At 44.4% G+C, this 13,237-nt stretch overlaps 1 protein-coding gene across 1 annotated transcript in view; it reads right to left on the bottom strand.

Moving 5' to 3' along the window:
* Positions 1 to 10,923, bottom strand: part of COLEC12 (collectin sub-family member 12) — a 181,077-nt gene extending 170,154 nt beyond the window's left edge. The window contains exons 1-2 of the mRNA XM_011996358.1: positions 10,824 to 10,923; positions 5,716 to 5,766 (exon numbers count right to left, since the gene is read on the bottom strand). Coding sequence (XP_011851748.1) covers positions 5,716 to 5,766; positions 10,824 to 10,923 — 151 coding nt within the window. The remainder of the gene's footprint in view (positions 1 to 5,715; positions 5,767 to 10,823) is intronic.
* Positions 10,924 to 13,237: the final 2,314 nt, after the last annotated feature.

Raw genomic sequence — 13,237 nt, 5'->3', positions numbered from 1 at the left:
GGCTGAGGCAGGAGAATCACTTGAACCCGGGAGGCGGAGGTTGCAGTGAGCCGAGATCACACCACTGCACTCCAGCCTGGGCAAAAAAGAGCAAAACTCTGTCTTGAAAAAGTAAATAAATAAAATTAGAAATACCAATTCCATTAGGATTTGTAAAACCACATAAATGAAACTCTCCCCTTAACTTGATGCAAATGGTTTTGGACATTTCAAAGACACCCCACCGGGGGCACCAAGTTCCACTGTTCCCTTGCCCTTCAACTTCCTCCCAGTGTCAGTCCTGTGCCTCACTTAGGAATGTTTGGAAAAGGTGCCTCTGGAAGGACAGCCTCTCACTGGGCTTATTCAGTCGTTCCCCACAGGAAATGATGGAAATTCCTGGCATTCCCATCAGGGAATGGGTCAGCCTTCTGCAGGGCTGTGGTGAGAGGGATGCCTGGAGCCCTCCTTGTCGGAGATAGATGGCTTCAAATCGACACCTTCTCCAAATTAGAAGATGAACCAGGCTTCTGGGAAGAGTCCCAGGAGAGGGGAGACAGGCAGCCTGCTCCCTACAAGCCCAGCAACAAGAAGTAGAGGCATCCAAATGTTTATCTTGAGCAGCTTCCCAAAGAGAGTTTGGCATCCTCTTGGTAAACTCTTTCAATCTCTTGGCATTAAAAGTATACACTCACCATGCGCCTCAGAAAGAACCTTCCTTTCTGGCTATATGGTTAAGCATATCCGTGCTGTGATTTTTCAGAAGCCTCAGTAGTCCTCTTTGCTTTTAGACATTAGTTTCTCTAAACCTCTTGGCAAGAAACAGCTCAATAATTTAACTAGATTCATGAATTTGAAGTTCCATATGTTTATCTCTTTGGAGGCTGGGTTTAGAAGGAGGGGAAGGTGACGGTAAGGCATGAGGCAGGGGCACTGAGGGGCAGGGCTGAGTTCTCTTCAACACAGATTTATCAGGCTGCTTCAACATGCCCGGCACCGTGTGGGCCAAACTGTTAAAAATACACTTGCTAATCTGCAACTATTTTTCGAGGAAAGAAAGGGGAAAGTTAAAGCCTGGCTTGTTTGAAGCTACAGCTATAGAGAGGCCTGTGAAGTTGTGGATAAACAAAACTATTCAAGAACTTGCTTCAAAGAACACACTGATCGCAAAGGAAAAGGCATCTGATACCCTGTTTTGGACTGTAACCCCTAAATAATTTTTCAGCAATCCCCTTAGAACTCTCCCACTTAGTTTTCACAAAAAAACTTGAATTCTACTCCATAGAAAATGCTTCCTTTTACTTTTTGTTACTGTTTCACAGTTTGCCATTTTTCAGATCTTTTTCTCTCATAGCTATTAATAATTCCTATCCCTGAGCCCCAAAGAAGCAATTCTCTCAAAGTTTTGTTTGCCAAATACAAACAACAAATGTTCCCAGCTGCCCACAGTTGCTCACTGGAAACCCTTAACTCCACCCGTGATTTTCACAGGCTGAACCATGTATCTCTTGCTCCTCCATCATCCTAACTTTGGACGTCTATTATCATACCCGATCAGATTCCAAAAATAACAGAAGAGAACCCATTGCGACCAATCAAACAAAGTAAGTCTAGCGCCCCCCAGCGCAGAAATGGAGAATGCAGGTTCCAGAGGGAGGGCTCAGGCCATGGGGGTGGTGCTGCCTCTCTTTCCCTTTCTGCTAAGCATAATAATAAAGGATTCTAGAGCCATGTGTGATGCTTTGAATGAAAACAGCAACTGGGAAATAAGTAGAAAAATGTCACTTTCGTGGTAGTATATATCATATCTATGGAAAATAAAAATTAATATACTGGTACCTCATGTCCCAAAAAAGGAATTCTGCCAAATTGTAACTATAGTTACGTCCCAATTAGCTCTGCATACTGAGGCCAAGAAATGCTGACCCTCAAAGCCTGAGTAAAGCTTGAAAATGCTCACTTAATTAACCCTTCAAAGTCTCCCCTCATTGACGCTTTTGTTAGAGGAGCAAAGAAGTGGCAAAACCATCAGACCAAACTCCATCTCCTCTTTAGACACCTGCCCAGAACTTTGGGAATGGGGCTGAACAAGCTTGGTATATGGAAAGACTGAAGAAAAACAGAAGACCTGGCTGAGACTAAAATGCAATAATGAATCCCTGAGTAAACAAGGGATGACTGCACCAAATAGAATACCATGCCAGATCACTGGAGAAGATCGTGCATTTTGCTCTTTACTGTAATAATATGCTAAATTTGAAAAAGCACAATATTATTATGTAAACAGCCTTGAATTTATGTAGCAAACACCTCTGAATAGTAACTGTATATGAATTCACTTTGGAAACAGGCCCACTCAGTAGTGATTTGCTAAAACAATGACCCTTTGCCCTGTGAATAACCGACCTCTGGCTCATCTCTAGTCTTAATTTCGGGTTGTGTTTATCATACTTGCATAAGCAACATATACCTAAAATTAAACAATAACTGAACCCTCTATGTTATCCAGTCTATTTTTGCAACTATAAAAGGCTACAATGTTACTGTCTTTAGAAGAAAATCACACCTTTACATTTCTTCAGGAATAAGTTTTCAGGTCTGTCACACTTTGATATTATGCATTGGCTGTACCAAAATGTTGAGAGAGTGCGAATAGCCCCAAATCTCAGGAGAGTAATAATACAGTCTTGTGTTATTATAGTGTTGTAATTTCAAAGCACTTGTCCATCTGACGTCTCTCTTAACCTCACCAAAGCCCTGTAAGGTAGATTCACCTACCTTGGCAGGTGTCCCTCTGCTGGTTGGGCAAAGGCAGCATCTGAGACCCACCACGTTTAAGTAGCTGGTTTCAAGACACAGGAGTGATTAGGGGCAGGGCCTAGAGCATTGACATGGCTCTGGACACCTTCCACCTACCATCGTACTATCAACCTGCTGCATGGAAGGGACTTGATCTTCCTTTAATGGTTAAAGTTTAAACATGCCTGAAGAAATGGGCTCTTGGGTTCTGCTGGATTCAATTGGCCACTTCTTAGGAATTGAAAACCCATTTACCTTCTAAAGAATCAGAGTCCTAGCCCTATAACCATGATGAGGCCTCCCCAGTGGAACCAGATTGGGTGTCCAGTCGACTTTAGGGTTGCAGAGCTGCAGGGTCCCCTCCACAACACACAAGTTGAAAGGTCACCTCCACTTCACTTCACTGCTGAGCCCTTCCCCAAAACGACATTCTCCTGAGAGTTAGAAGATCCAGAATCTTCTAACCCCAGCTCCAACTAATTTGCTTCAGCAAGGACTTAATCTATCTGGGCCTCAGCTCCCTTACTGGTGAAAATAAAGGCAGAGTTAAATCATTTCAGTTGGGTGTAGTGGCTCACACCTGTAATCTCAGCATTTTGGGAGGCTCAGACTGGAGGATTGCTTAAGCCCAGGAGTTCAAGACCAGCTGGGGCTAGATAGTAAGACACTGTCTCTACAAAAAATTTAAAAATTAACTGGACATAGTGGCACATAGAGGCTGAGGCAGGAGGATTGCTTGAGCCCAGGAATTCAAGGTTACAGTGAGCTATGATTACACCACTGCGCTCTAGCCTGAGTGACAGAGCAAGACCCTGTCTCAAAACTAAAATAATAAAATAAAATAAACATCTCAAAGACTCATCTGCAAAGATCTACTCTGGCCCTATGCTGGATATCCATCACCTTGCCTAGAGGCTGAATCCAAGAATTCTCAGCATCAGGAATGTCTCTTTCATAGACTATTCCAAGGTTTCCCACTTTAATTTCATCCCTCTCTTCTATTTGTACCGCATGGCATCATTCTCTTCCAGCCTCTGTTTGTGCTAATATTTGTAAGTGGTTATCATGCCTCCTGTGAGTCATCTGTTGCAACTCCCATGCATAACTTAAGCACCATAAATTAAAACCTGTCAGCAATGTGCTTTTTTGTGTGTTTTTCATCTAATCCCCACCCATCTAACTGGTAAGATGGCTGATAAATTTATAAAAAAAATTTTCTCAAGGTCACCCTTGCTAAAGAGACTTTCTCTCTTGGTTCTTCATATTTCTACTGAGTTCCAAAATGTGTAGGCATCTCCACATTTATTTTGACAAGTTTGGTTTTCCTCTTGATTCCTGTCTTTCTGTGTTTTTTTTTTGTTTGTTTTGTTCTCCTTTATAATTCTTGGTTTCATCTTCACTCCTACTGCTGCCTTCAGTGAGTGCCCCCCTGGGAAAGGAGAACACAGGGCCAAGGTCCCATCGCAGAAACATGGAATCGTGTAGATGAGGAACAGGAGCACAGAGGACGCGCGACGGGGCTGCATGCGGCCACTCTGCCGGGAACCAATGCAGGAGAGATGAGCTTGGTGCCTCTGCATTCCTATTTTAAAGTCGTATGTTTTCCCAGAAAGTAATGCAGATGTGTGTGTCCAGAAGGAAAAATGCTGGAGCAACGCGGGAGCCAGAGCAGCTGGGGGTTGTTCATTTTAATCAAAGTCCAGCCAGGATTTTTTTTAAGCAACAGGAAGTAGATTCATTCACTCTCTGTCTCTCTCTCTCTCTCTCTCTCACACACACACACACATGCATACACATACACATACACACACACTCCCAATCACACACACTCTTTTCTCCTCTATTCTTCTCCATTTCCTCTGGCCAAGCACAGAAACAAGCTGTTGGGATAATCCTCCAATCCCTGCAGCTGCCTTTGAAACTCTGCAATGACCACTGGCATTTCAAGGTCAAAGAGAAGCAAGGTGAAAGCAGAGAAGAGCACCCGGTGCAGCAGCCTGGGAGGCAGAGGGCGTGTATGAGTTTCCTGCGGCTGCTGTAACAGATTACCATGAACATGTTGGTCTAAACAATACAGATTTCTCTTCTTACAGTTCTGGGGGCCAGAAGCCTAAAATCACCTTCAGCCAGCTGAAACAGAAATATAGGAAGCACAGCTCTCCCTCCCGAGGCTCTGAAGGAAGAATCCATTAATGCCCTTGCATTTTTAGCTTCTAATGACCACCTATATCCCTTGACCAGAGCACATAACAAAAATCTCTGCTTCCATCCTCACACCACCTTCTTTCTGCAGTCACATCTCCCTCTGCCTCTCTCTTATAAGGACCCTTGCGATGGCTTTCAGGGCCGACCCAGGTAACCCAGGATCGCCTCCCCATCTCAAGCTCTTCAACTTAATCACACCTGCAAAGTCCTTTGTGCCACATAAGGTAACATTCAGGTTTCAGGATTCAGGGTGCTGTCACCTTTGGGGGCTATTCCCCAGCCACAGAGCACCTGTGTCCAGGCAGATTTTCCTGGAAGAAGCCTCGCTCTCACTCATCCATGAACACCAGGTTAGGAGTGTAAGGCCTGAGCAAAGATGTTTTCTGAATATCAAAATCGAAAAATTCCAGGTATTTTGCCCCTGTCTTGTCACAGATTTGCCTTTCCCACCACACTTTGTCTAGCAGGCGGTCTCTTTCACATTCAGCAGACCCATAAACATCCCATCACTTCCCCACGCCTGGGTGCAGCTCCTGTCCCATGGCCCCTCAGAACCGTGAGAAACCCTCCCCCGGGACACAGACACTCACTTTCCAACCAAAATTGGACCTCAGAGCCGCAAACACCCATGTGCATGAAGGGCCTGCCAGTGGCCTGCCAATGGCCTCTGAGCGCCTGTGGCTGCATCCCAGGTTGACCACTGAGAAGGAACACAGCTTTGTTAGGACTCACCAAACCGCTTGTAACCGAAGGATTGCACCTCCTCCTCCTCTGCGAAGTCGTCTGTGAGAGAAGAAGAGACACAATGTTAACCCTGGCAAGGGGCACAGAAGCAGAGGGTGGGGCAGGATTCGACCTGCTTCACCGCCCCTGCTTGTCGCGGCAGCTTTCCTTCTGCTCGCGGATCACACCAGGCTTTGTGGAAAAGAGAGCAGGGGTCTCCGCACTGTCTGCTCCCGCCGCTTGGGATGCACTTCCTCTGTTCTTAATGTGACTCCTTCGAAATCAGGTCTTAGCTAAAGTGTGACCCTGCGAGATGCCTTTCCGGACCGCCTGGCCACCCCCGTCACGCTACATTAATTCAATGTTTCTCTCTGATATCTTCCTCACACGTGTGCATGAATTTACTATTGTCATCGTGCTTCCTGTGAACAGAAACCTTCTCTGCTCACAGAAATAATCGACCGCCCAAGGGGTTAAGTTATCTTTAGGCAACTGATGCTAAAGCCCCTGTTTTTAAATGTCTGGGCTCCAGGGTCATCTCCTTCACTAACTGCTGCCCCTCAGGAGCCAACATAACTCCTGCAATGACAACCAAACCCTTCCCACCCTCCTTCCATTGGGTAACTGGGACCAGCTGATGGTTTCGCAGTAAATGCATTTCAAAAGGCAGCCTTACTGTGGAAATCCCTAAATGTAGACCCACCATGGAAAGAAGAGAGATGTCGGCCGGGTGCAGTGGCTCATTCTTGTAATCCCAGGACTTTGGGAGGCTGAGGTGGGCGGATCACCTGAGGTCAGGAGTTCGAGACCAGCCTGGCCAACATGGTGAAACCCCATCTCTCCTAAAAATACAAAATTAGCCACATGTGGCACATGCCTGTAATCCCAGCTACTTGAAAGGCTGAGGTAGGAGAATCGCTTGAACCTGGGAGGCTGAGGTTGCAGTGAGCCAAGATCATGCCATTGAACTCCAGCCTGGGCAACAAGAATGAAACCCCATCTCCAAAAAAAAAAAAAAGAGAGAGAGAGAGATGTTTTATCACCCAATCTTTCTACCAAAAGACCTAAAATCTCATTCCTAAAGTAGACACGAGATTCCTTATTGCATCTATAAGGAACTGCTCACTTACAGTTCTGCCAGGTAAAGGTCTAGGAGGGGCAAGCACTGTGCAGACACAATTTCCTATTAATTGCACAACTAAAGGACACCTTTTTTTTCTTTCCAAATTTTATTTTAACTTCAGGGGGTACACGTGCGTGTCTGTTACACGGGTAAACTGTGCGTTGCAGGGTTTGGTGGACGGATTATTTCATCACCCGGGTAGTGAGCATAGTACCCAACAGGCAGTTTCCAATCCCCAGCCTCCTCTCACCCTCCACCCTCAAGTAGGCCCCAGTGTCTACTGTCCAGGAGGAACACTTTTTTCTTTATTTTTGAGATGGAATCTTGCTCTGTCGCTCAGGCTGGAGTGCAGTGGCGCGATCTTGGTTCACTGCAACCTCTGCCTCCTGGGTTCAAGCGATTCTCCTGCCTCAGCCTCCGGAGGAGCTGGGATTACAGGCGCCTGCCACTACACCTGGCTAATTTTTGTAATTTCAGTAGAGACAAGGTTTCACCATATTAGTCAGGCTGGTCTCAAACTCCTGACCTTAGGTGACCCACCCACCTCGGCCTCCCAAAGTGCTGGGATTACAGGCGTGAGCCACTGGGCCCAGTCAATACTTTCTGATGACAAGTAAGAGGTGCCAAAGCCAGGCCTTTCCAGGGTACCCTGTCTGACTGGGTCCATTACTGCCCCAGCACACAGCTTTCTCTCACAGGCAGCTCAGCTCAAAGGCACGTTCTTAGCACTCACCATGGCAGAGACTGCCAGGCTGTGGCTTCAGAGGTGAGTAAGTCATGGTCCCTTATCTTGATTTTCTTTTTGAGACAGAATTTTTCTCTTGTCGCCCAGGCTGGAGTGCAGTGGTGCAATCTCGGCTCACTGCAACCTCTGCCTCCTGGGTTCAAGCGATTCTCCTGCCTCAGCCTCCCAAGTAACTGGGATTACATGCGCCTGCTACCATGCCCAGCTAATTCTTTGTATTTTTAGTAGAGATGGGGTTTCACCATGTTGGGCAGGCCAGTCTCGAACTCCTGACCTCAGGTGATCCACCTGACTCGGCCTCTCAAAGTGCTGGGACTACAGGCATGAGCCACCGTGCCTGCACAATCTTGGCTTTCAAGAAAGAGAGGCATATAGGGGAAATGAAGCCTCTGTGATAGTCTTTTTCAATCCCCAAAAGAGACATGATCTAGTTATATCTGAACCTTGAAATGTTATGGAGAACCCAAGATGTATGCTATCTACAAACACAATGTGGTGAAGCTCAGAATACTTGTTTGTTACAACGTATTTATAAAATCACAGGTGATGCTGGAGCATGGTGGCTCATGCCTGTAATCCCAGCACTTTGGGAGGCTGAGGCAGGCAGATTACCTGAGGTCAGGAGTTTGAGGTCAGCCTGGCCAACATGGCAAAACCCCATCTCTGCTAAAAATACAAAACATTAGCTGGGTGTGGTGGCGGGCACCTGTAATTCCAGCTACTCGGGAGGCTGAGGCAGGAGAATCGCTTGAATCCAGGAGGTGGAGTTTGCAGTGAGCGAAGATTGTGTCACTACACTCCAGCCTGGGCAACAGAGCGAGACTCCGTTTCAAAAATAATGATAATAATAATCACATGTGAGACAGTGTTCATGTCTAACGGAAAACAGAGAGGTGTGATATCTTTGTATTTCACCACTGTCTCCTTATTCCGAAGAAAGGGAAGAGACCTTGGTTTGGAATCTAGAAGGCCACGTATTTATAATCAAAGTAGTGTTCGCATGGCAGGGATTTAAGCTTTAGTTATTTCTGCATGGAAGAACTTGCTTACAACCAAGAGAACAGCACCTTTTTCTCTGATTCAGTGATTGGTTACCTCCACAAATACACATCAAGCCCATACTCTGTTCCTGCTTTACTTACTAATCGGTCATATTAATGCTTGATGTGGTAATCTGTTGTATTAACGGCTGCAGTCTCGTCTGTTCTCCGTTAAAGAGAAACTCTGACCTGCTGCGTATGCTTAGATATCCATTCGTTTGTTTTTTCATTCATTCAATAAACACATGCTTACAGCCTAGCGGAGTTGATGAGACACGAGTATCAGCATCAGTGGTACCCAGACATCCGTGCCCTTGGCCAGCTCTATCCTTTCCACCACTGTGCCACCTCTGCAGCAAATCCACTCACACTCAGGCACTGTGGGCCACAGAAACATCACTGAAGATGTCACAGTGGAAACAAGGGGGGAGGTTCATGCTGCATCCCTGATAGCAAACAGCTTAAAATTTCCCATTAGACATGTCTATTCTCCCCCAAAAGCTTCATTTCAGCAGGGCTACCATTAGCTTGTTTGTTTGTTTGTTTTCTTTTCCCTCTCTAATCTTTTTCCCACGCAGCATTTAGTCTGACTGACTTCTCTCTCCTTCCTGAAATTTCCCTGGGAACTTCAAATTTCACATATTTTTGTTATTAAAGCAATTTAGCTGTGTCCTGCTTCTACCTCCAAATTAACATGTCCAAATCCATAAGGAGTTCAAGAAAACAAAGGCCTCACAGGCCACCCATCATAAAGCACAGGGTGGGTTCCCTGCTTCTCATCTCAACCCTCATCCGAAAAGGATTAGGGATTCTTACAACAGCCACTAAAAGAAAAAAAACAGTCTCTATCTCATCCAACTCTAAAATTAGAGAGAAAATCACAAGAGACATGAGGGGTACAAGTAAGTTACCACACATGACTTCTGACTGCAATTATACAGAAGTGCCTTAAATCGGTCTCTCTCAATGTTTTTGTTTTTTGAGGTTTTGGCAGGGGGGAGGATAGAGATTGGAAAACACTACATATTATATCCCTTTCTTGGAAATTCATAATGGTTTTGGAACTATCAGAGACTGTGAGATGTGCTAAGAGAAGAAAAAAATGGTTAACTTTGTTTTAGTCAATATTTTCAAAAGTTGACTTTAGAATCCTCTTTTGCTACCCTTAAGAGTTGGGTGCATTCAGGGCAGAAAAAGCTTGGTGCACAGTTCACTCGCTTAGGTGTTCCCCCAGACCCACTCCCAGATGTTCCCAGCTGGTCAGTTAGCAAACAGCTGATTCAGGCTAATGGAACAGTTGGGTGTTTAGGAACTTGAGGAAGAGGAAGAGGGTAAAGCTGGTGGGTCTTGTGGTTGTGGAGATGATTTACATCAAGCAACAATAGCCACAGGAGACAGAATGAGTAGTCAGTGTTCCCAATGACTAAAACGTGCTAGAGGGTAGAAGGCTATACTAGGGCCCACAAGGGCTGACAGGCAGGTTTTCATGAAGACAAATAGCCTGATACGATGTGCAATGCTATATTCTATTCTCAAAACCTTTTCCTCACACCATATAGATCCAAGCTCAATGTGTTGTATCCCAGATTGTCCTTACAGTATCAGGACCTGCAAAGGTGATATACTCAGATAAGGAGATTCTTCTGAGGTCAGTCTCTTTAGCAACTTACACTTTCCAATTTCTATCTCTGACAGTCATAGCCACACAACCGCCACACTCTGATGTGAATAAGGACTTGGTTAAGATTTAAGACCTCTAAGTCCTGCAGTGGTCATAACTTGATCCCTGTTTCTGACAGCAGTTTGTCTGTGAGGAAGAAGCAACCTTAACATATTAAATGACAGAAGGTGTTTAAGATTTATTCTATAAGCTCATATTTTCTTGGCTCCCACAGCTGAACTTTTGCATTTTCATTTTAATCCTACAGGCTACGTTATATTTTGCTCACCTATTTTAAAATGTGATTTTTATTTCTTTTTCTACTTTCCTTGGTAACTGGCACAGAGCCACGCTGGCCAGAGATTTTGTGACAGAGAATGTTGAACAGAATTTGGCTGCTGGTTTATTCTTTGTGCCTTGCTATTTCAGAGTACCATGACTCCAAGTGAAGTTTGGTTATGTTGGCTTAGAGCTGAGAGTCATCCATATTAACATGTTCCAGTCAATCTGTGGACCAAGTAGGGCACTAGCACTACAGTCAGAATTTACCTCTCATTCTTGTACGCTCCCTGGTATCAGTGTGATGGCACTTAACTCTGTCTGCCTCATATTCCAGTTCTGGTTCTGACTCCTCCAGATGGAAAGCCATTTGAAGACAGGAAAACTCGTCACATTGTACCCTCAACAACTAACACATTTATGATGCCTGATAGGCACTCAACAGTAGTTGTTCAAAATTAAGGAAATGAGAGTTATACATGTCTCTCTCTTTCCCACTAGTTCATGAATTCCTAAAGGGAAAAGATAAAGTCTTTCTCTTTTTGCATACTCACCATGTTTGGGGAAGAGAAGAGACTAATATATTTAGTCAGTATCTGCTGTATGCCAGCTATTTCACATTTTGCTATACTTCTTTTTTTTTTTTTTTTGAGACAGAATCTTGGTCTGTCATCTAGGCTAGAGTGCAGTGGCACCATCTCAGCTCACTGTACCCTCTGCCTCCCAGGTTCAAGCAATCCTCCCACCTCAGCCTCGGAGTAGCTGGGATTACAGGCCTGTTCCACCATGCCTGCCTGATTTCTGTATGTTTAGTAGAGATGGAGTTTTGCCATGTTGGTCAGGCTGGCCTCAAACTCCTGGCCTCAAGTGATCTGCGTGCCTCAGCCTCCCATAGTGCTGGGATTACAGGTGTGAGCCACCACACCTGGCCGCATTCTATTATGTTTCTGTTTTACAGATGAGAAAACCAAGGCTCAGAGAAATTACATTAATTTGACCCAAGGTCTCACAGCTTGTGAGTGGCCAGACCAAGAGGAAGACACAGGTCTGTGGGGCTCAGGAGTTCCACACCATGATGGTGACTGACCCGCACACTCCTGAAACTGAAGCCTGTGCTAGCAGTTGGGAAAGCTAAGAAGCAATGACTGATATTGCAGAATCCTGAACAGGCTTAGGAATTTGGGAATAAAGGTGAGGCTAAAATAGGAGGACTGGTGGAACATAAGTTTAAGAAGCAGTTGGCTATAACCAAAAAGATAGATAATAAGTGTTGGTGGAGAAATTAGAACCCTCACACGCTGTTGGTGGGAATGTAAAATGGTGCAGCCACCATGGAAAACAGTCTGGCTATTCCTCAAAAAGTTAAACATAAAGTTACTATACAATTCAGCAATTCTAATCCTAGGTTTATACCTACGAGAAATAAAAACATATGTCCATACAAAAATCTGCACATGAATGTTTGTAGCAGCATTATTCATAATAGCAAAAAAAGGGGGAGAAAAGCCAAATGTTCACTGACTGATAAATGGATAAACTGTGGTATGTCTATACAGTGGAATATTATTCAGCAATAAAAAAATGAAGCACTGATGCATACTACAATGTAGATAAACCTTAAAAACATTATGCTAAGTAAAAGAGGCCAGTCAGAACACACACACACACACACACACACACACACATTGTGTGATTCAATTTATATGAAATGTTTACATTAGGAAAGTCTAGAGTCAGAAAGCAAATTAATGTTTGCCTAGGGCTGGTGGTTTTGAGGGGAACTGAGGAGTGACTGTTTAGGGGTTTCTTTTCAGGGTGGTGAAACTTCTGAAATTGATTATAATGATGAATAAAAAATATGTGAATATAACAAAAAAACATTGAATTGTACACGTTAAGTGGATGATTTGTATAGTACGTGAAAAAAAGAGAAGGAGTTGGAGCTGCCCACCCAAAGAGCTGGGTGACTGCCCCTCCTTAACCACAGCAGAAGATTCAAGGTTTATTACTTGGAAACCTTAAAACAAAAGTTCTCTTGTCTAGTGGACACCAGGAACAGGAGATGAGAACTGTAATGAAATCAGGGGAAAGGTGAAAGTTTACCAACTGAACACTCAGATCCTGGGTCATCTTCTCCCACTTAGCCAGAAAGTACCCTCCATGGTAAAGATTGGAAGGTTCTTCTCTGGGGAATTTGACCAGCTAAGAAAAAAATAAACTAATGGTTCTAATTCCAGGAGGTCCCCAGCGGACAGCCCAACCAGATAAACTTAGAGTGATGGTCACAGTTCACAAAACCCACCAGTATAAAAGTTTCCGATTGACCTGTGTAATGTTCTGCCCTTAAATAAGACAGTTGAGGGTCATCAGACAACTGACACAACCTCTAACATGAAAAGACAAAGACGAAAATAAAGAAAATAAAGAAAATAAAGAAACCAGATAAAGCAATTGACAGGAAATCTACATTATGCAGGAAAATTAATACCTCAGAAAAAAAAAAACAAATACCATTAATACACTTACAGAGATAAGAGAAGATAATACAACTGGAAAACAGGATGCTATAAAAAAACCAACCATCAGAGAAAAAGGGCCGGGCACGGTGGCTGACACCTGTAATCTCAGCACTTTGGGAGCCTGAGGCAGGTGGATCACTTGAGGTCAGAAATTTGAGACCAGCT

This window comes from Mandrillus leucophaeus, unplaced genomic scaffold (assembly GCF_000951045.1).
Source record: "Mandrillus leucophaeus isolate KB7577 unplaced genomic scaffold, Mleu.le_1.0 Scaffold51, whole genome shotgun sequence".
Taxonomy (NCBI): Eukaryota; Metazoa; Chordata; class Mammalia; order Primates; family Cercopithecidae; genus Mandrillus; species Mandrillus leucophaeus.
Note: the sequence above shows the minus strand (reverse complement) of the source record. Positions and strands in the feature narration are given on the sequence as shown.